Source organism: Phragmites australis, chromosome 2 (genome assembly GCF_958298935.1).
Source record: "Phragmites australis chromosome 2, lpPhrAust1.1, whole genome shotgun sequence".
Classification (NCBI taxonomy): Eukaryota; Viridiplantae; Streptophyta; class Magnoliopsida; order Poales; family Poaceae; genus Phragmites; species Phragmites australis.
In genome coordinates, this window is record NC_084922.1 from 46,220,881 (window position 1) to 46,244,842 (window position 23,962).

Consider the following 23,962-nt stretch of genomic DNA (forward strand, 5'->3'; position numbering starts at 1 on the left):
TAAGTTTCTAGTAATTATCGATGTTTTGACGAATCACTAAATAGCTATCTTCACAAATATCTAGACATCGTTGTCATCATGAATGATTTTGCTATCAGGCGTGTGTCTAGAGATGATAATTTTAGAGCTAATGACTTAGCACAACAAGCATCTGATTATCAAGTTGATAGTGGTAAATTCTTTGTAATTGAAAGACCGATGCTTGAAAATGTTCCTCATTGTATAGCCAGATATGAATTCTTAGGTTCAATTATTTTTTCTCCAGTGAGAGAAAATGTGGGAGTGGTTGAATCTATGGATGGAGAAGACCTTTGATTGATTATTTGAAGGATTCAAGCAAAAGTGTTGATAGAAGGATTCAGCGGCAAGCCTTCAAATATGCTTTGTTGGATGTTGATATATATCGCCGAGTTGTAGATAGTTTGCTTCTCAAATGCTTAGATTCATATCAAGCAAGAATTGCTATGAGAGAGGTGCATGAAGGCATATGTGGCACACATCAATTAGCACATAAGATGAAGTGGTATTGAAAAGAGCTGGATTCTATTGCCCCACTATGCTGAATCATCGCTTCATGTATTATAAGGGATGTAAGCCATGCCAAAAATTTGGTGATTTTCAATTAGTTCCTGCTGTTATAATGCATCCTATTATTAAGCCATGGTCATTCCGGGGACAGAGCTTGGATTTTATTGGTCAAATACATCCTCCATCGTCTAAAGATCATCGCTTTTATTTTGGTGGCTATTAATTATTTCACCAAGTGAGCTAAAATTGTTCCTCTCAAGAATATGACATATAAAGAGGTCATTGCTTTTATTGTAGAACATATTATTCAACGATTCAGCATTCCACAAACTTTAACTACGAATCAAGATACTTCATTCATATCACATCAAGTATGTGAATTTGCCAGTTATTAAAAATTAAGCTTCTCAATTCGTCTCTATAATATGGTTAGGCCGAGTCTAGTAATAAATTTTGATTAAGCTTATAAAGAAGAAAATAAGGGAGCACCCCAAAAGATAGCATGGAGTTCTATTAGTGGCTTTATGGGCACACTGTATTTCTAGACATGGTGTCACTAAAGTAATGTCTATGAACTTGTTTATGGGAAGAGACTGTACTACCTGTTGAAGTAAATCATGGTGCTTTGAGGTTAGCCGAGCATAATAACATGTTGGCTATAGATTATTATGATCTAATGATAGACATGATTGATGAAGTGACAAATGAAAGATTACAAGCTTTAAGAGAAATTTAGAAGAATAAATTAAGAGTAGCTGTCGGTGACATGGGAACCAGGGGTCCCTGAGTCCCGAGGCTAGGACAGCAGAGTGCCACGTGGCGCCCTCCCTCGGGGATTATCTCCCTGAGGTATGAGAAGGCCAAGTTCCGGGAGAGGGTGCTCGGGCCCATGAACAGTGATCCCCGAGCACCCGAGTTCCCGATGACAAGAGTAGTCACAGTTCCGGGAGATGATGCTCGGGGCCATGAACAGTGGTCCCCAAGCATCCGAGTTTCCTGAGGACCCGAGCAGTCAAGTTCCGAGAGAGGGCGCTCGGGACCATGAACAGTGGTCCCTGAGCACCTGAGTTCCCCGAGGACCAAGAAAGGGCATATCTGGGAGAGAGTGCTTGGGGCTATGAACAGTAGTCTCCGAGCACTCGTAGTTCCCCGAGGACCAAGGAAGAGCATATCCGGGAGAGAGTGCTCGGGGCTGTGAACAGTAGTCCCCGAGCACTCACAGTTCCTTGAGGACCTGAGAAGTCCTTCACCGGTGGGCCCCATAGGGGCTCAGCGGTGAGGTGTCAATTGGTGAGAGGCCCGATGCTGCATTTAAGAGGGCGCGTGGCCTGTCACTTCCAACCACTCTCCTCACGCCTGCTGTTAGTCCCTGCCACGGTCTGGCAGGGAGGCATGGGGATATTTAATGCGCGGGTCTCATCGCGCGTCATCCGGCGCGCCTCGGAATAACGTCGCAGGCTCGAGGCATATCGCGTGCCGCTCTGCTGTGTCAGGCTCGCTCCGACCGGGTGGGCACGCGGGGCACCCGTCGAAAAGTAGGACGATGACGACAAGACCGGACGGGGGCGCGTTTTCAACCCTCCCCGTAACATCAAGCTGCAGCCCATGATGGTTGCTTTCTATTTATGGCACCTTGGAACTCGCGACATCCTTTCTGGGCACGCCACCCGCCCCGACGGGGTATAAAAGAGGGGCAGGATCCCTGGAGAAGGAGAAGGAACAACTTGGATCGATCGGGTCCTTCAGTTCGAGCTTAAGACAGAGAAGTTGGAGAAGATCAAGACACACAGAAGACAAGCCGACGAAGAACAAGAAGCACGAAGCTCTAGACTTAGATAAACATCCTTGTAACACAAGAGATCCTTAGAGAGACATTCCCTGAGCATTTATAGCGCACACACACAGGAGTAGGATATTACGCTCCGTGCGGCCCGAACTTGTCTAAAATTCCCGGAGCACTTATTTCCTTCTGCATCCGATCATCCAACCCACCTGCATCTTATTTACTCCCATTTATTCCACGTACGAGGTAGATTCAGAATCATCCCCCTGGCCGAATCTCAAAGGGGGTCCATCCGGATCCCCGCTTGTGGAGTTTATCCTCTTACAGTAGCCAAAGCTTACAATAAGAAGGTAAGAGCAAAGTCATTTCAAATTAGAGATCTTGTATAGAAGACTATCCTCCCGATTAGATTAAAAGATAATAAGTTTGGTCAGTGGTCTTCGAGCTGGGAAGTCCATACAGAGTTGTAAGTGTTGTCCCCGAAAATTCTTATTTGTTAGAAACTTTACACGGGGAGAAATTGCATAAAGCTACTAACGGACGATACTTGAAGAAATATTATCCTAGTGTATGGCAAGATGCTTAGAGTAGATGTGATGTGAAGTTATTTGGTCAATGGTTTTTTTTTTTTTTGTCATCGCCTTAAGGAGCATCTGAGGCTAGTGTCTTGATCATCGTCCTAAGAAATGTAAGTGGAGAGGTAATGCATTGTCTATACCAGTTCTATCATGCAATTATATTTTTTGGTAAGCAAGCTTTACCAAAAAAATTGGGAGGTATGTGTTAATAGCAAGATTTGATATCTGTAATAATTATTGCAGTAATGATTGGATTGGTCAAATGCACGGGAGTGGTCAAACCGAGCTGGTGGTCTCTATCCAGGTTATTTTTGACCACAGTGATCTTCAGTGAGCTTCGACCACGGTGATCTCCAACCATGGTGACTCTGACCAGGTGATCTCCGACTAGGTGGTCTCTGAGCAGGTAGTCAGACCGAGAAGGTGGTACACGAGTAGATGTTTGTATTGAGCATGTAGTCGAATCCAGGAAATACAAACTGCAATAAAGGATACTCAAGTAGATATATGGGAGTTTATGTTGTCGACTAGAAAAGATATATTAGCTATAGAAAGTTTGGAGATCAGAAGACATAGCCAAATCATATCTGTAAACCTTATACTGTTTGAATTATGAGTCCTGGTCTTATACAGTTAAGACCTGTCACCCTTTAAATATTAGAGGGTCATGACCGATTAAGGAGATACCAATCAATCAAACATAATTTACATTACCTTTCGTTTTATCTCTTTTGTCTAGCTCTTATAGTCATGTTCTCTTTTCTAATCTATATTGCTACATGTTTTTTTTATCTCGACACCAATAACAAACTACTGGCCATCCGCGCTACGACATGGTCACTCTTGAGCATGCGTGACAATGAAAATCTAACGATGTAGCGTCACAACTAGAGTATTTTAAGTGCTGGTCATCGGATATTGCATATAAAATACTCAGTATTTGATGTGACATCTTTTCGTATCAACAAAATCTAGATCCTTGTAATTTTAGAAGCAATAGCGCAGGGCCTTACAGAAAAATGTTGGATGGAAATAAACAACGTTTCTCACCGAAAAAGCTTATATTATTGACTAGCACGGAATAAAAAGGAAAAGGAAAAAATGATCCTTGAATAGGCAAATTGCAGAGATCCAAATGAAAACAAAAGATTACGTGCTTGTACTATTGACTAAAAATAGCCACACTAGTTGATATTTTTGAAAGAGATCGAGAAGTTATCAACACGAATAAACGAAAGATATGCACTAACACTGCACCGCATTTTCGGAAGGAAAAGATATACACTAAGACTATCTTCAACGGTTTTTTTTTTAGAGTTCAGAATTCTTTCACGACGGGATTTTCGTTCTCTTTAGCACTCCAACGATTTCCCTTTACAGTTTCTGTCACGAAGGTATTTCGAAGATCATTCCCTCCAGAACAGGATTTTCTCTCCTTTTTCTTCGCGATTCCTATTGAATAAAACTGTTAGAGATAAAAAAAATAAAGAAAATAAAAATAAGAAAATAAATCAAGAAAAGAACAAAATGAAGAGAATATAATTAGAGATGGTCTAACGATGCAAAACTAGATGTTAAGCATGCGAAGTTAAGGCAGCAGTTGTGGTTCATTCTGGAAGTTGGAGCTACCACGTCACGACGCGTGCTAGTTAACAATGATTTATGTCGGACTTGTTGATTAATAGAGTTGTATTCAGTGCTATAGGGACCGTTATTGGATCAATTTTGATTCAGGTCGTCTATGTCCGAATCTGGCTAGTTTCCTCTCTAATAATTCGTACAGTTTTAAAATATTCAAATCTAATTTCTTCTCATAAATTAAGTTAATTTTCTTCTTTAATATAATCGGTAGAGCTTGTATCATACTTTTAAACAAAAGCATGTGAAGAATTTAATTTAGCAAGAGAATTTTATCGCTTCGTCTTGCGGTTCGTAGCAGCCGCCATGCTTGAAGAAAATCGAACCGACTTTGACTCCGTTGACCTCATAGACGTTTCCTACTGTGCTGTGTGCTGCACTGATATCTAGGCCACAAAGACGCAACCACTAGAGATCCTCAGGCCCGCGTCCATGAGCGCTGACGCCCCTCAGGCCTCGCCCTGACGCCCCTAATTAAGGGTGGCAGTTTCATCCGTCAGGTCGGGTCTCCGTGAGTTTCAGATTTGACGGGGCGGGTTCGGTGAAAAAAAATCTCGCAATGCTATCGGTCAGGTTGGGTCGGATCTTAACTCGGGTTGGGTTCGAGTTTAGGTCTGTTTTTTCACCTGTGGGTGTCACGTGAAACCCGAAACCCCACCCACCCAGTACCCGCGCCCGCCCCACCCCGCTCGCCCGCCCTGCCCCGACTCGTCGCCGTCACACTACTGGGTTTCGGGTTGCCCGTCGGGTTTCGGGTCCCCGTCGGGGCCGGAGGCAGGAGTGGTTTTGCACCCGATATTGATTTCGGGTTCAGATCGGGTTTGACGAGTCGGGTTTCGAGTTCCGTTCCATTCCAGCAAAACCCGACGGGAGCAGATCCATTGCCATCCTTACCCCTGATGCTCAATATATGCTCAATATAACTGGTTTATGAAATATTAATTAGATATATATATATATATATGTAAGTAAAAAGCTAATATAATAAGTTATTTAAAGAGGAGATAAATGAAAGTGATTTCTTACTAGTTTTTATATTCTTAAATGATTATAAGATAATAAATTATTTTAAAATACCTTATAAAATAAACAATACATATATATATTAAAAATCGAAACATAGCGAGTCACCTCACTCTCTCTCTCGATGTGTTTTTTCTGAGGCTTCACGCTTTCCAACTTCGTACTGCTACTCCAGTGGGGGGCTCGAGGAGGCAGCCCCACCTATTCTGACCGGTGGACCCACCACTGAGCCGACCTGACGGCTATCTGGTGGTCCCAGCCCAGCCAAGTGGGGGTGGTGGTGGGTCATGGTGCTTTCACGTATTAAAGGCCGGCCCCACTGAACATGGATAGGCCAAACGGGATGCGGGCCATACGGCCCACAGTTGTGTGGAATCTGGTATGGCCATCAGAGCAGATGAGCGCTACACGTATAATTTGTACTGGACGAACTAGCTCCGCCATCGAAGTACCGAATTGGGAGGATTTACTGATATCCCGAGCTCTTTTCTTGTAAGGGCATCAGCAGTGTGGACAGAGTTTGAGAAGACCGGCTTCACAACAAAAAAAAAAGAGTTTGAGAAGACCAGTCACCGTCGAATCTAAAGTTCTCATCCAAACAGAGAGTTCTACCCGTATGGCGTGGCTCGGTGGCTGAAATCCTCGGTGCATTGCGTGATTCCTCTCGGCATTTGCCGTCTCCACCCGCGCAGATCGGGAGGCCGACCGGGCGCCGCGCGGCCGCATGCGAAGAGACGGCGCACCTCGCTGGAGTCCAACGACGCGAGTACCCGTCACGGAATCACAAGCCGCGGCGGGGTCTCGCGAGCCCGCTCCGCCACTCCTTGTTCCCTCAGCGTCGGGTGGTGGTCAGCAGGCGTCTCATCCGTGCGAGGGAGGCTTTCGCTTTTGCGTCGTCCATTCTACACGATACGAGAGGAGAGGACGGGAGCGGACGGGAGCGTGGCGTGCGGCGGGGCAGCTTGCTCGGCCTCGGCTCGGCTGCCTCCCTCGTCCAGGAATCGAACCCGATGCAGCGATGCTTGGCTGGATTCGCGTGCGACTCTCTCGTCCGCACACCTGACCTGATCGCCTGACGTGGCCATGGGGCAGGAGTTGTCAATTGGGCCGGTTACTTCGTTCCATCAGTTTGCCTCGATCGCACCCAATAAGAGTTTGGCGCTCGTCGGAATTGCGCACCAACTCTCCAGGAAGGGGTTTTGCTTGGCTTACGTGCTCTGCTCGCTACTCGCTTCGCTTTGCTTGTCCGGAGTTAGAAGGAAGCATAAAGGTTGAAATGTAGTTGAACCGAGATCCACTTCTCATATGAAATACTGTGGCTGCATAGCAACAGTAGATATGTTGCTCAAGGTGACGTTAAAGTAACATATCGTTCATCATGATAATCTAGCTAGTACGATGATGAAATCATGTAACTGCTCAAACATGGTCGGTATTATCCAATGGTTCTACAGGCCTGAATGACAATTGTGTGTGCATTCTCAAATAACCGTCTTTACTTGTAGTCTTAAGACAGCACTCCTCTTTGGCTCTTTTCAAATCAAACGATTTGCCATGGCATACGTACATTGACTAAGGAGAATATGCATGTTGTTATGTTAGATTTTTAACTGTGCTCCTATATTATTTTGGACCGTAGATGCTTCATTATTAGCCAACTTTGTTGTAGGGCCTCGATTGTGAGCCTACAGCAACTAATGTCCTTTTGGCGGACGAAGCTTTGGTAATGGAGATTTGATGTTTGTTTTAGCGCATGGTTAGCAACGGTTAAGGTCTGGGACCATAGAAAAGGACACCGCTTCCCTGTTCCCTGCTACGTGGTGCTTCCCTATTGGGAATCTGATGCAGATACATGTGCTACAACGGCGCCACTGTCACCAAGGGCACTAGAGTGAACCGAGCTCTGAAGGTCGATGTTCTGCACGACGAACAGATTCACGGGCGATTGCCGTGCAATTTGTCCATCCATCTTCTCCTTGTCGCCGTATATCCCTGTACTGGCACCATGAGAGTTGAGGTTTTCACGGGCCGGGTCGTTTGGCGCGTGATCGACGATGGCGCCATCGCGTGAAAGCGGCGGAGTAGACAATTGGCACCTGCAGGCGCCGCAAACAAAAAACGCCAGCGCTGGACGAGAAAGCCGAGCCTTCAGTCCACTGTCCCATCCCACCTGAAGTTGTCTCCGCCCCCCACGTCTCGAGCTCACGGCCCCCAATGACCGGCACGAAGAGGCCAATGGGGCGTGCCGTGAGACGAGACGAACGACCACCCAACGAGCGAGCCGGCACGAGTCCTCCTCCAAAGTCCAGACGCGCGGGCTAAAACAAACAGAAAGGCAGAAAGTCACCTGCTCGCTCGCTCCGGCCGGCGGCAAGAGCTAGCTCCCCGGGGGGGGGGGGGGGGGGGGGGGTAGCACGAGCGGCGTCCGGCCGGCACGCGATCTGGATCGTATGCTACGCTCCCCGACGGACGGACGGACAGCGTAGGACGTGCTGGCGCAGACGCTGACGAGTGCGCTGGGAGTGAGACGGGTCATGCTGCTCCAGGTTTACCGCTACCGAAGAGTAAGGCAGATGCTAAAAGAACATATGTTTGTTTTTGAAAAAAATTTAGACTTCCGGCACCAACAGCTCATAGCTATTTTCAATCTCCCGACGATGTCCCTTTCTCCTGACATCAACTTTGCTACCTTGCTTCCTATCTATCTTCATCTGTCTTTAGTGACACTCCTACCATTGGATACACCACCACTGCAGTAACCTAACTCCGTCAGACCGTTTCCACTCACCCCTGCCCAAGCACGTCCATCGACTGTCCTCCCCCACCAACGGCCGGTGGCTTCCCCTCCGTCTCGCTGCTCTGCCCCTGCGCCCACCTCCTCTGACAGATCGGACTACTGCCACCAACTTTCCTCTAAGCCTACCGCCCATCGGAAAGCTACCACGGTCAACCCTAAAACCCTAACCCCGCAGGCACTAACCCGTCACCGGACCGCATCTCCTAAATTTCAAGCATGTAAAATTTAAGAGGCGTGAAAGAGCCTAAAATTTAAAAGGCGTGGAAGAGTAATAACCAATCAGTTGATATGTACTTACCAGAATTGGAAAAAAAAAGTTTAGGGCAATGCTATGTTTCAATCTACTAAAAAAACGATCGGTTCAGTCAACGTTTTTAGCCACATGATCTGCACCGGATGAATGAGATTGTTTCTTCCTCCTCCCACCCAATGCACACTTCTCCATGATGACAGCGTCACTTGCTTCCCCACACAGCCCGCCTCCTCCTGTCCTCCCTCGCACTAATCGATATGTTTTTATGCCTCTGCCACTGACCTGCCCACCGACCTCCTGCCACTTGCGATGCCGACGTCAATGCTATGACGCACCGTCACTCCGTTGCCCACACCGGTCTGATTGTAGCCTCGGGCATAACTCTAAGCTTAGAGAACACCTATCCCGAACCCTGATCGATAGTGACCGGAGATAAGGATAAAGGAGCACACCTTTGACTGTAAAATTTTGAAATTTCAGTCGCTTGAAATTTAGAAGGCAAGAAAAGTTTACTAATTACTGTAGTAACTTACGCGCACACGTTATCTCCTCCACACCCAAGTTCCAAACATCAAGTCGAACACGACACTTGGTGGCAGAGACTGGCAGTATACGTATCCATGTACTCCAAGCAATTGCAAGGCAAAACCCGAAATGGGGATTAAATAATTAGGTTTCTAAATTCCTCCCCCTCCTGGACCCTGGTACACTGTTCCGTTCCCTCGTTCCTCCGTCCAGCTCCGACCCCATCGCGCACATCGCCGGCAAAAACAAAGCGCACCACTTCGAACCCAGATTCCAAATCCGAACCTGAGCCCGGAGGCTCGCTTCAAATGCGCCGGCCGCGACCCGCCACCGCACGCCACCGATGAGCCCCGACGCGACGGATGCCGCCGCCGCCGCCGCCGCCGGCGACCTCTTCGCCGCCAACCTCAAGGGCTCGCTCCTCGCCGTCGCCTCTTCCGCGTTCATCGGCGTCAGCTTCATCGTCAAGAAGAAAGGTCTCCGCCGCGCCGGCGCCGCGGGCACCCGAGCAGGTATCTGCCGCTACCTCTCCGTCCCCGCGTCCCGAAGGCGCTGGCTCCCTCGTTCTCGCGTCGTAGCTCTAGGTCTCTCTGGTTCTCGAATGCTAATTCGAACCCTACATGCTGCGGAATGTGACAAAGCCGCTCCTTGATGCCCAGTACGGGTCGATTTCATGTAACATACGATGTGACATTCCTTGGATTGCTGAAAAATTCAGGTGTCGGAGGGTATGGCTACCTCTTGGAGCCGCTCTGGTGGGTAGGGATGGTCACCAGTAAGCAGCAACGATTCCCGTAGCCTTGTTTGTTCTTAATCATGCTAGAATTGTGCCGAAATGTTTGTACAAAACTGGAACTTTGCAGTGCTTGTCGGGGAAATTGCCAATTTCGTGGCTTACATGTTTGCGCCGGCCGTCCTCGTCACACCACTGGGCGCGCTCAGCATTATCGTCAGGTAAATTGGTGAATGTTCAAGTTGGTTTGTTCTGAATGTGTCTTTGTATGCTTATATGGTGATTTGTTGGATGCAGTGCTGTTCTAGCCCATTTCATACTGAATGAGAAGTTGCATCGGGTGGGCGTGCTGGGCTGTGGTCTCTGCATTGTTGGGTCCACAATGATCATCCTCCATGCTCCCCAAGAGAGGACCCCTGGTTCAGTGGAACAGATTTGGAACTTGGCAACACAACCTAGTGAGTTTCCAAGGTTTTTCCATGTAGCTACTACTTGTCATCACAATGAAATTATGCTTTGAATTTGTTCTGTAATTTTGCCATTGCAGCCTTCCTTTGCTATGCTGCCGTAGCAGTGGCAGTATCACTGTTTCTGATTCTATATTGCTCTCCGCGGTATGGACAGACGAACATAATGGTCTATGTTGGGATTTGCTCGGTGGTTGGATCCCTGACGGTAAGTGTTGTGCATGCCTCTGCTTTTGGTATTCTAATTGTTTCGTTTCCAATATGAAGTTTGTTTGCTATTGTGTTTCATTAGGTAATGAGCATCAAGGCTGTGGGCATTGCCATCAAGCTTACAATTGAGGGCATGAACCAGGCCGGCTGTTTCCAGACATGGTTATTTGCAGTGGTTTCAGCAACATGTATAGTTATTCAATTAGTTTACCTGAACAAGGTACACCTCATGCCTGGTCAGTAAATCAATATACATTAATAGGAAGCTTGTCACTCTTAAATAGGAGTATTTCACAAAATAGTGCATCCTTAACAGATCTAAACTAAGCTGTCTGAAAACTGTGCCATATGCTTCCTAAAAGAAAATCGTCTCAGAGGTCACGTATTCACATTCACATTGGCTAATTTATTGCATCGTTGGTCGTGTGATTGTGCAGTACTTAATTTCAGTTCGTGATATTGCAGTACTTAATCTTAGTGTTTGGCTAACTTAGTTAAGTTCTTTTTTACAGAGGCTACTTCTTTAGCAGCTAATGTACTTACTGTGTTGCTGCCTGTTGTGTTAAATTTTCAGGCACTGGATACTTTCAATACAGCAGTTGTCTCTCCCATCTACTATGCCATGTTTACAACCCTCACCATCTTAGCAAGTGCCATAATGTTCAAGGTGAGCATAATTTTTTTAAAAATTTAGTAAAGCATGGTAGTCCTGTGTTAGTTTGTTAGTAAACTTTTTTATGGTGACTATACAGGACTGGTCTGGGCAGAGAGCAAGCAACATCGCATCTGAAATTTGTGGATTTCTTACAGTTCTTGCTGGTACTGTCGTGCTACATTCGACTAGAGATCCTGATCAAACTGTATCAGCAGGTAAATCTTTGTCCAGTTTGGTAGAACCTCGTATGGCAAATATCTTCTCCAAATTGTTGCCTCGTGAACTTTTCTGTCTATTACTGCAGACATGTATACACCACTCCCTCCAAAAATATATTGGCACATCCAAGGAAATGGCGATATTGGGAAACAAAAAGAGGATGACTCCCTTACATGTGAATTCATCACTGTTGTGCGGCAAGACTACTTTGTGTAGGTTGGATACTGAAGCCTGTCATCTGTTACAAGACCCATCTTAGTTGACACCAGCTCAAAGCAATTGCGAAATTTCATGTCGGATTGTGTTCGATGCATTTCATCTGAGCTGGTGGCCACAAATTAACTTTTGAGCATCCTAGTCTGACAAGTTGCGAAGGTATTGTAGGAAGTTCATCAAGGATTTAGCGACCCAATAGAATGTCAATTATGTAGTTGTTAGCTTCCTATCGCTATCACAGTATCTTTTAAAACTCTTCTCTCCAGAATGTAAGTTGATGTATTTGTGGTTTGTATTTTTGCTATGCATTGTGTATGTAAAACCCCCAGCTCAGTGAGGTTTTTTTTTTTGACGAAAGCTCAGTGAGGTTTTGAAACCAAGCAAGCTGCTTGCCCTGTTTTTGTGTATTCGTGAATATGGAGTAAGCTCCTTGAGTGCTTTGAACATAGATCCTTCTGGGAACAATATATTACACTGGCACTTTTCATCGGAGGTCCTTATTTGTTGTTTATAAGTTAGTACCACAATCACAGTAACTAGTGTGTTTTCCCCTCCTGGCGATTATACTTAAGTGTACTCTGGAGATATTCAGCTACAACCTGGCCTGGAAATCATATCAGAGAACAAGCGTGCAATGAACAACGAATAAAAACTGTGCAATCACAACCATACAACAAGATGCTGACGACACAAAACATGGGCAGCAAACCATTTCTGAAATGAAGGTGTTAAGAGACCCAAAGCTTGTGCAACGCATGCAGCTGGCCCAGAGAGGAAGATTTGAGAGACAGACGATACATCTCTTTCAGTTTAGAAGGTTCCCCTCTGTTGCTGGTGCTAGCCTGGCCGACAGAAACTAGTCTGCCTGTGCGGCTACTGCTAGGTAGTGCTGCCGCCAACATGCTCTTCAACAGGCTCTGCAACTGGCTCCAGAACTTCGGCTTTATATCCAGATCCACATCGCTGGAGTAGTCTTCGTTTGCTTCAACCACATGGCGGCCTTCCAACAAGTGAGCCAGCGCAGCTTCAAGCATCTACAAGGAAGACCCAAAATATCAAATAAATGAAAAAGGAACATTCACTTCCAGGCTGTATACATTTATGATGGCCAGAACAAGGTGCAAATAAAAGGCGAACTCGTAGCAAAAAAGCTCACCCGGTTTCGACCTGGTACTTACTGGTAACTATAATGAGCCTATTATTAGCCAGTGTGTGCTGACCAATTGAGATTTCTATACTACCAAAAGGGCTTTTCAGAGTTCGCCCTCTATGAAAATATACAACTCCTTGGCAGAAACAGAATGTAGTTACTTACCAAAACTACACCTACCAGGCTACCACTACGGACGTAATAGTATCATATCAAATATAAAGCATAACTCAGCTATGATTCTGCTACACATACAGCATTGCTCTGTACAATAAACATAGGGTGAAATAGCACACTGAACAACAAGGCCTTTGAAAGTTTGAATAGGAAATCCCTTTTCAAAAATGCCAGACAGAACAGCGACTGAACTTAAATCTAGCATACAGAACAGCTGGAGATGGAAGAGGTAGCAAGACCAGGAAAAAGAACATACCGCACTTGAGTGGAAGGAATCAGAAAGGTTAATAGAAATGGCAGATTGCGCCATAAGGATGTTAAGAAACATAGTAGGATGTGTCTTTGGACCATAAAATTCTAAAGCCTTCTGCCAGTTCTTCTCTGCTAGTGAACCATACCACTTGCTTTTCTGACGATATTTATCCTCATTCTTCTGTTTCACCTCTTTGTCAATTAAATCTAGGAACTTTAAGCACAGATCTCTCTGATAACAAGCGAGCTGAAAATGACCAAAAGCAGCTTCCTGTTTGCGATGCTCACCAAGGGATTCATATGTGGACAAAGCCTCCCGAAAAGCATCGCTTGCTGAAATCTCAAGAACTGTTCTATTAGATGATTCATTGACAAGTCCACCTTCATAACTGTCAGTTAAGAAGCTTTCCCTTGCCAAAAACATTCCAAGCCTCAGGTACGTATGGGCATACTGTGTGTAAACCTCATTGTACAGTACTTCATCGACCTCATTATTAACATATGTCAGTTGCCTCTTAGCTGCTGAATAGTAGTTTATTGCCTGAAAATATTCTGACTTGGCTGACTTAATGGATTGCATATATGCACCTTCAGGAAGATCATACTTCTGAAATTCATCTATCTTTGACACCAATTCCTCTGCTAAGGCTCTTCTACCATGACCTAAGTTACAGTTGATCAATATAACATTTGTGTGGTCACAGACCTCTTGAAATGCTCTAATAGCATCAGCAAAAGAAATCTCAGCACTACCCAGATCTCTAATCTCAAGTCTACAACGGCCCAGTTCGTTAAATGCCCAACCTCTTTTCTTAAGAATGGTGGACGTTTCTGCTGAATGCACAGGAAATGTAAACGATGCTCCCTTAGCTGCACCATAGCAGTGAATGGCACAAGACAAGTTGTACTCAATATCTCCTGGTTTGGGACCACCAAGGAATTTGAAGATACCACCACCCTTCGCACTGGAAACACCTTCATAAGATTTATCAGGAACCCCACCGGCATTTGCTGACTGATTTTTCATGCCATGATTGTAATGATCAACATCATCATTTGATCCTGAGAGGTTTCCAAGACAAGTATCATTCACACTGTGCTGCTTTTTTTCAGAGCCTTGCTGCATAGCTTCCTGTGCATTAGGGCTCTCATTAGTTCCTCTAGATTGTGAATGAATGCTCCTGCCAAGTGATTTTTTGTTTTTCTTTCGACCATATAATGTAGAGGCCCCAGGTCTACTGCTGCTTGCACTGCTGCCACTACTTGCCCTATCACTTTGGCAGCTACAGTTTATCAGAGAGCATGTGCCGCAATTCTGCTTATCCTTTCCCAGTTTTCTCTTAAGGCGTTTGACCTCCATTGCAACTTCATTTGACATTCTAACTTCACCATGAGACTTTTGTTCTGGTACCTCCTTTGCTTGAAGACCACCCAATCTGTGATATTCTGCATAGACGTCACCAACAAGCATCCATGCCTTTGCCCAAAATAAATAATTTGGAGGCAACCGTTGAGAAGAAATTTCGTAACTGAAGCATTCGGTGTTCTTGCAGTAGTTTGCCTCATCAAGTACGAATTTGGTTTTTAGATCAACATCTTCACGACTCAATGAATTGTTGGACATGGATGAGATGAACTCATCACCATCAAGATGTTTAGGCATAGACCCATATACCAAACAAGCTAATTCAACAACTTTAAGGGTGCGCTGAAGCTGCCCATCATTCTTGTATGCCTCTCCAAGTGCCAAATAAGATTCCCCAAGCAAAAGAACAAGTTTCCACAATTTATGATCCATTTTCGATTTTGGCAGCCACTCCCTGATGTCACAGAGTTCGATGCAGTCAACATCACCACACCGGCATAAAGAAAAGTTGACTGATCTCTCCCAAATGGTATCTGCACTGTCGGCACGACCTTCCTGAGTGTTCTGCAGCTGTCGATTCCATCTGAGGGATTTGATAGCTTGTGATATGTGATGTATAGCAGCCAACTTAGAGGAGATTGCATCGGCAATTGTTTTTGATATCTGTGAGGTCCCAGCCTGACACATTACCAAACTATCTGCAGAAACATCTTCTTTTGTAACTGAAGATGCTGAATCACTATCAACATGGTTTGGTTCCACTAAACTATTTGTTGTACCAGAAGATTCTGACTGTGAGCATTCCAACATATTATCTAACGTTGCTGGCTCATTCTTGCCAATCTCTGGCAATACATCATTTTCCTTTGATGGTAAATTCTCGAGGTTCAACTCTGGAGAATCATCATCCAAATCAGTGAGGGTAACTTCCGACTCAATCATAAATGATTCAGATGTCAATTCCAACTCCTCGTAGCATCTAAGGATGAGCCTTGCAAACTGTTCGTGCGCACATGCCCGGACAACCTAGATGATAACAAAACAAGTATTGACATGAATCTACTGATACAATAATAGAGGAAAATGTTAAAATAATGACATGATGAATAGAATACCAGGTGATCCTGCTCACTGAGGAAGTCCAAACATTTCCTGAAGAATTTTGCACATTTGGCTCTATTACTAAGCACCTGCAAAGCATACATAATATTAATAGTCAATAAAGATGTATGAAAGAGAAGAAAGATAATTCTCTAGTACCTTTGATAAGGACATCCTGTGAGCAACACGATAGAGGAGTGTGCCCAGAGAGAACAATGACTCCCTTCTCCCCTTGTTTATGAAAGATGACATAGGACTGCACGGAGATCTATGATCAACAGCTGTATGTTTTTCAGGTAAGATAGACAGATCATACAACTGTATGACATCTTCTTCAGCACCTTTGTACAGCTGAAAAAGCAAAAGTTCAGTATAATGCACAAGAACAAGCATGATCACTATGGTGAAAAGGGTGAGCTATTTAGGTGATGCAGATAAGGGACTAATTAACATCTTCACAATAGTTCCCACAGCCAGTCAAAAAAAAAAAAAATGCCATACCCAATATGCACCAGGGTCTTGTTTACAATTATCCTGAAGGAACCTCAGGACAGCGAGGCCATTTTGCTGGACAACCTGCGGATGAAATGCAGGTGTACCATCATCTGAGACACCCTTAAGTAGAAATATATCATCATTTTTCAGAAGCTCATAACCTTGAACAACACCATTCTCATGATAACATATGGCCAATTCTGGCACACTTGCCATTACATTGTCAAGCCAAGCTTCAAGCCAGTTCAATGGAGTAACCTATGAAACACAATTTGTCAATAGGGGAAGGAAAGTGTGAAGCCATATTCAATAATAAAGAAAGCATACCTGTCTTGAAATATCCCAAAGGTGCAAGCTGACAGCAACATATTTCTCATTGCTAAATATAAGCAAGTCACTGCCCAAAAGCATATGGAAATTGTGAAATTGCCAAAAGCAAACCTTCCGAAATCCATTGTTTCCCACTCTCTTGCTCTTCTCAGATTCTTGCACCTCGCATCTGGTTTTTTCACCAACATGAGTGGGTTTTTTGATAGGATCAGGTCCTTTGACTTTTTGCTTATTTTCTCTTGCTCCCAAGTACAGGCTTTCATGAGTACCATGCGACGTTTTTCTACTTTGACTGACATTCTGATCCAGATAAGGCGATGTGCTAAAACTAGATGATGATGGCGAATCAAAAGAACCCTCCCTATGACTAAAGGGTCCACAGAAAACAGTGGATGCTGTTTGCTTCTCCTGTGAAGGTTGATGACTTGGGGGGCAATCACAAGCCTCTGCTCGCACTGAGTGCATTGCAAAATTCAGAAGAATTGATGGATCAGATCCTTTAGGGTGGTTATTTTGTCTTCTGAATATCTTCTCACCTTCATCAACATCAGGCCTACAACACGATTGATCATCGCATTAGTATTAACTATACCGAGCATGATTACTATAATGCAATTAGCTACTTACCCTGTGTTTAGAATGAGAGTATCTCCAATACGGTTCACAGCAATGGATACTTGTGACTTGGAGTATGGTATTTTGAAAATCTGCTTCAGAATATCAGTTGGGGCAATCACATCTATTTCATCACCATATTCCGCTAGGCCTGACACAGCTAGTGCTTCACACTTCCTTGATAAGTTCTGGTTGACAAATCCATTGTCATACCGTAATCCTGAAGAGTATGAACAAAGGTGACGATAAGAAACGTATTGTTGCGCACAATACCTATAATCATTTACGAGTGCTGGATGGCTCAAATCGAATGTTGGCCACAACCCAGTATTCTTTATTTCATTTGTTGATCAGACAATAATTATCAAGTGTCGAAAGAGGTCACCTTCAGTACTCTTTGCGTCATTTGGAAAAACCTTCTCTGGGATGTTTGGAATCATGGGAAGCGTGTTGAGATCAGTCTCCAATGGAAGCATTTGATACCTTGGAGCTCCAATCCTGCATTATTTTTCACAGAAAGAGCTAAATTAAACAGCAATTTTCCTGAATGAGGAATGAGACATCTGAAGGCTGTATGAAATTCCATTGGATAGGATCATAAGAAGTGCCATTTTATATTTTTATCTTTCAATATGATTGTGAGCACGTGCTTGTTAGTCATTACCATACAGAAGATAAAAAAAACAAAAAGCGGGGAAGTTGAATCCAGTATCCACCAGCATTAAAGGTTCCGCCAGAAATATCTCTAAATTCTGTTCATTTTAAAGTTATAACAACTGAATTCAGGTAAGTTGCATCCATCCATCAGAAAAATCCTCGCTAACAGCAGCACATGGCTGCTATTCATTTCACCATAACGATTCCATCACCATTTCCTCTCATAACTATTTACGAGTTGAATAAGCAATTGGCAAAACCTTATCCCCAACACTCAACTCGCCTACTCTCTCCAGGGTCCTCCATAGTCCATATCAAATCACTAGCACAAGTAACTCCAATTGCACAACTAGAGGGCGCTCGCTCCATCGCATTATATCTCAAATTCCCAGCATCAGTCCTTAAAATCCTACCAAAACGTTGAGAGGCTTAAAACCATAAGCATCAGTCGCTCGTGATCTGGAACAGGCTACATCCCAGGGAGTCAATCAGGAGCCACATCCAATCGCAACAAACGCACAAACACTAGCTAGATGCCTAGACTCGCGCCTCCCGTCCTTAAGCACGCACGCGGAAGCGAGGATGTGGGGGAGAGAGGAGCTTACGGGGACGGGGAAGGGAGGAGGGCGGGGAGGGAGACGGAGGAGTCGGTGGGGACGGGGAGGGAGCCCACGCGGAGGTAGCGCGCCGGCGGCGGCGCGGCAACCTCCAGCCGGCCCACGCACTGCAGCTCGCCCGGCGCGTCCATCGCAGGCCGCCGTCCTCCACGTCGCCGGCGTCGGCCTCTGGGCGCTCTACCACTTCGATCGCCGCAGCCTCTCGTTGGTTGCTGACTTGCCGGTGCTTTGCTTGGCGGTTTTGATGGGTTCGAGAAGGCTCTGGCAGCGGGGCTATAGCTTCTCTTCCACTAGGATTGCCACCGAAAACAAATAACCGCGTTTGGATAAGCCAGGAAAAATTACCGCTATACCATTTAGAGTCAGTTTGTCAAAATACTATTCAAAATTGTAACATTACCAAAATACTATTACTGTTCATCTATGTTACTCTAAAATAGCATTATGAGCTAGCCGAAGCTAACGGTGATTCCTATTCTAAACAGTGTCGCCCTCCCAGTGACGTCGACCTACTCAACGCCCTCCCCGACGAGCTCCTCATCCTCGAGCGCATCGATGACTCACGCACCGCGGTATCCATGTCCATGCTCTCCTGATGCTGGCAGCGGCTCAACCCCATCCGTTGGCTCCCTGTCTTCGACCTCTCCGTCTCCGCCCACCTCCCACTGGAGTACAAGGGTACCCTAGACCTCTACCACGACGCCAGGTCCCACGGCAGCTATGACGATGGGGCGGCAGCGCAGAGGGAGAGGGTGCTCGTGAAGCGAGTCGGCCGCTACGAGGACCGTGCCATGGAGGCATACGTGCACGGGCTCGCTTGCTTCCTCCGCTCCCTGGAGCGGTGCCCGTGCGCCAGGTCCCTTCGCCTCGAGTTCTTCGCCGTGCCGCCACCGGTGGATGATGACGGTTTCGCTGGCGTCGCCGGTGGCAGGAACGGGAACAGGATGGTGTTGTGCCTTGCCTCCGTCGTGCGATGGCCCAGGGTCGAGCACCTGGCTATCGCGCTGGCCCATGTGCGGCGATGAGGGGCAAGCAGCGATCGAGCACTGGAGCCGCACCTGAGTGCCACATCAACGAAGTTGGTCTGGATCTGGAGGTTGGCGGTGATAAAGTCAGCGGGGAAGGTGGAGTTGGTGTGGATGCCGCTGACCTTGGCGACGGTTAGGACCACGTAGCGGGGGCGCTCGGCGGCGAAGAAGGCCTCAACATCGGCTTGGCGGGTGAGGTCAAGCTCGGCGTGGGTGCCGATGACGATGTCGGTGAAGCTGAGGGAGAGGAGGTGGCGCAGGATCGCCGATCCAACAAGGCCTAGGTGACTGGCGACGAAGAACCAAGTTGCAACGTGGAAAAAAAAAAGAGAGCCCGACAAAAAAAACTCACGGAGTTGAATGGCATTGCTATTTTAAGTAACGATGATGGACAGTACTGGTATTATGGCAACAACGTATTTTTGGATGGTATTTTGGCAAACTAGCTCCAACATAATGGTATGGTGGCAATTTCCCTTTCGATCAAAGGATTCGTGTAGGATATACGGGGTTTTGGATTTGAATGTCACTACTTTAGCTGTATTTCGATAAAATATTATTCCTCTCTTAATAATATGTAGGCTAGGATAGGAAATCTTCAAAACGCAATTAAATTTATGACATACAATCAATTTTTCCCTCTCGACACTAACCATGGTAAAGTACAGCTTGTGAAGAAAAAAAAACAATCCAAACAACCCAAACTTTTCATTCTTATGTTTTGGATTCATTTAGTTTTTCATTTTTCACTGCATCATATTCCTGTATTTTTCATCCATACTCTGTTTTGCATTTATTCGTCCCAAATAGGGTCATATTGGTTCAAACTCAAAAGTTTTGTTTCTCAACAACCATATCTTTCCAATAGGTCTTTACTACGAGTTCCCTTGAGAAAAATAAGTGTCTTTAAGAGCATCTCTAAGAAACACTTAAAAACTCACTCCATATATCCTCATATAGGGAGTCTTTTTAATAAAATTGACTCTCTAAATCTCATTCATCTCCAACAAACTCTCAATACCCTATTCCCTATATTTTCTCTTATGTGTCACTGACGGATAGACCCTACATGTCATCCCTACATTTCTTCTTCACGAGCAAACAGATGCAGTTGGACGCCAGAAAGAGGAAGCTCCCTGTCGTGGTCTATTTCTATAGTGGCAGCTTCTGCAGCGGCTCCTACGCGTGGACGATCTTCCACGCCGCCTACAACAGGCTCTCCATGGAGCCGGGCGCCATCATCCTATCCGAGATTACCGTCTCACGTCCGAGCACCACCTGCCCGTCGCCATCGACGACGCAACCATGATCCTCCTCTGGCTCCATGATAAGGCCGGCGCCGACCCCTAGCTCACCGATGTCGCTGACGTGAGCAGAGTCTTCGTTGTCAATGAGTCAGCGGGCGGTGTCCTCGCGCACCACATGAACGTCTACTTCTCCGGCGCGCTGTCCACGCTCCAATATGCTCCGGTAGTGCGGAGGCCGAGCTCGAGGTGGGCAGAGGTTGAGCTCCCAACGAGGCGGAGGCTGAGCTCATAGTGGGTGTCGATGCTGCACGGCGGGAGGGTGGTGGTTGACGACGCACGATGGGAGGGCGGGGTGGTGGCGGCCGACGGAGGTTACCGCTTGGGTGCTGGGTTGGCGCGGGAAGGAATTCCTTGTGCGGGAACCCGATGAGGGGATGGATTGGGAACGAAGCTCGCTCCCTATATGTAGCTAGGATGGGGGTTTGTTTAGGGGAATGATAAAAATAGGGGTCCTGTTTGGAGAGTTATTGGAGGGTGGTTTTTAGTTAAAATCTCTAAATTTACCTATATGGAAAATTAAATATGCACCTCAATATATATAAAAAAAGATTTACCTTTTATATAGATCATTTTACATTGCTTTTAGTAGACAATTTAAAACACATGAAATTGTCACGCATGTGGCGCTGGTGACAGCAGATGGAGAAGCAGAAACAGAGGAGGTAGAGTAATAGGCTCAAATAGGTGTGTCTTAGCTGTCGTATAGCCATTCACTAGCATAGGTGTGAGTCGGGGCCGAAGGGCAATGTGTTGGTTTTTGTGTTTATAACCACATATTGTATCCCATATGGAATTATCAAAGAAAATAGAGAAAAAGTTCCTGCCATTTTCTTCCTCATGTCTCTCTTTAGATCGGATTTGTAGTTGGCTCACATACCAGCGACCATCGTCGGCGGCTAAGGGTTGTGATAGAAATCAACTTGTTAGCTTGTATAGGCATACAAAGAAAATCACATATTCATGAGCCAGTTTGGCACACTATGTCTCATAGGGTGGCGTGCCATAAAAACTATGGCAAAGAAAATTGACGCTACGGATGTAACAAATTTTGACAGAAAACTGAGGCTATGATGTGGGGTATGGTGCTAAGAAAATGTAGCAATCCAGAATTACGACATTAAACCAAACAAGCTTAGAAATTTTTGATGCGTTTAATATGTAGCATTGCAAGGTTTCACACTAAATGCAACAGACCTTCGCCAGATTTGAAGGTGCAGGTTGTACCTTGTGTTTTGTGACATCGATCCTAAGTCCTAACCTAGTAGTTGCAATGCAATGTAACAAGAACGAAAGTTTGGACTAGGAAGGGAAGCGATTGGGGACTAGGATCAGAAGCAATTAGGGATTAGGATCAGAGGCAGTAGAGGTTTACAGGGTTTGGACAACTCTGTTCTTCCTTGCCTCCCCTTCTCTCCTCTACTCACACAAATACCGTTTAGCTCTCGCCTCTCTCACACCCATTCGTTTGGGCTTCATCACGTGTTGGGCCGCCTTAGCCTCAGCCCACACCATGGTCCTTCAGTAGCCCCTTCCTCCGTTGTAGCTAGACCAGGTGACGTCGTCCCATGAACTGAGACGTGAGTAGTGACATCTCACTCCCCTTCAACAATGGCTTGCCCCCAAGCCATCACATCAGGGAGCGGTGTTTCAAAGCCACAAGGTCTTCCTAGGTCGAGAGCACCACCGGTAAGCCAGTCTATCGCGTGAGCACATGTTTTGATGCCGAGGATCCCTTCTTGTATAGGTGAGTACGCTCCAAGACTTCCTCTGGCACTTGCTGATCATCTGAGCTTGCTGGAGCTAGTGGCAGAGGACCGACACACCTTTCAGTCGAGTGCATGGCCTTCTTCAACTGGGAAACGTGAACCACTGGGTGTATGCGGCATTCTTTCGGCAGTTGCAACTTATAAGCCACCCCCACACGCTGAATGACATGAAAAGGACCAAAATTCCGAAATGCTAGCTTGTGGTTAGATCAACGAGCAACAGAGGTTTGTATGTAAGGCTAGATTTTCAAGTATGCCCAATCTCCAACTGCAAATTCTCACTCTGACCGCCTCTTGTCAACCTGGTACTTCATCCTTTGTTGGGCGCGAGTCAGGTGTTGGCGCACCAAATCATTCATCAGTTCTTGGTCTACATCCAAGCTGCCAAATCAGGAATCCGACACACTTGTAAGTTCATGAATTCGAATTGCCGTGGTGGCTACCCATACAGAACTTCAAAGGGTGTTCTCCCCATCGCCGAATGGCACACGATGTAGTAACAGAACTCCGCCGATGCCAACCAGGTGCTCCACTGTCATGGGCATGCATGGATGAAGCAGCGTAGATAGGTCTCCAAACATTGGTTCACGCATTCTGTCTGTCTATCAGTCTCCGGGTGATAGGCGGAGCTCATCCGCAACTCCATGCGCGCCAGCTGGAGCAATTCCTTCCAAAGCGAGCTTGTGAAGATTCGATCATGATCCGACACCAGCGTGTGCGGAAGCCCATGTAGCCTGTACACCTGATCTAAATAGATCTTTGCCACTTGTAGTGCGATGAACAGATAAGGTAATGGAAGGAAATGCGTATATTTGGAGAATTTATCAACCACAACCAATATTCCATTGAAGTGGTTAGACAACGGCAAACCTTAGATGAGTGTTCCGACATGGGCAAAGGCTAGAGCAACCCTGGGTATTTGGCCAAATCCGGCTTCGTTTGCTTGCAAATGTGGCAAGAACTGACGAATCGTTTCACCGATTCCTTCAAACCTATCCATGCAAATGTTTGCTTCACCCTTTGGTAAGTGGCCTCGATTTTGGTATGTCCTCCCACTACTTCTGAATGCACTGCCTTCAGCACTTCTTGTCGAGTCGATTCGTTGCTTCCCATTCATACTCTTCCATTGTATATAAGCACACCATTAGACAAACTGTAAGGTCCCCCCATTGGCGCTCCCTGAGCCAGCTCCGTCAGTAGATGTTGTGCCTCAGGGTCGGTGTGATATCCCGTCCAAACCAGATCAAGCCAGATCGGAACACTGGTAGAGACTACTAACAATTCCTCCTTTTCTTCTTAGTGGCAATGCGATAGCGCATCCGCCCTCGATTATCTACTCCCTTCTTGTAAATCAATATGTATTACAAACCAAGAAGCTTGACCACCAACTTCTGTTGCCAAGGGGTACTAATCCGCTGTTGCTCAAGATGTGCAATGCTCCTTTGATCACTTTGGATCAGAAACTCAGCGTGTTGT

General features: G+C 45.8%; 2 protein-coding genes across 2 annotated transcripts; one reads left to right on the top strand and one right to left on the bottom strand.

Moving 5' to 3' along the window:
- The first annotated feature begins 9,220 nt into the window (after nt 1–9,220).
- On the top strand, nt 9,221–11,969 carry LOC133909272 (probable magnesium transporter NIPA6). Its single transcript, XM_062351633.1, has 9 exons — nt 9,221–9,637; nt 9,844–9,900; nt 9,989–10,079; nt 10,156–10,316; nt 10,406–10,533; nt 10,618–10,755; nt 11,110–11,202; nt 11,288–11,405; nt 11,495–11,969. Exons 1-9 carry the CDS (start codon nt 9,469–9,471, stop codon nt 11,623–11,625), a joined length of 1,086 nt encoding a protein of 361 aa, XP_062207617.1. The 5' UTR covers nt 9,221–9,468; the 3' UTR covers nt 11,626–11,969.
- Nucleotides 11,970–12,032: 63 nt separating this feature from the next.
- LOC133909271 (uncharacterized) lies at nt 12,033–18,661 on the bottom strand. The gene is made up of 9 exons (XM_062351632.1): nt 18,374–18,661; nt 17,497–17,609; nt 17,124–17,331; nt 16,494–17,049; nt 16,173–16,424; nt 15,831–16,022; nt 15,686–15,760; nt 13,209–15,596; nt 12,033–12,659 (listed from the first exon to the last, which is right to left on the bottom strand). Exons 1-9 carry the CDS (start codon nt 18,514–18,516, stop codon nt 12,354–12,356), a joined length of 4,233 nt encoding a protein of 1,410 aa, XP_062207616.1. The 5' UTR covers nt 18,517–18,661; the 3' UTR covers nt 12,033–12,353.
- Nucleotides 18,662–23,962: the final 5,301 nt, after the last annotated feature.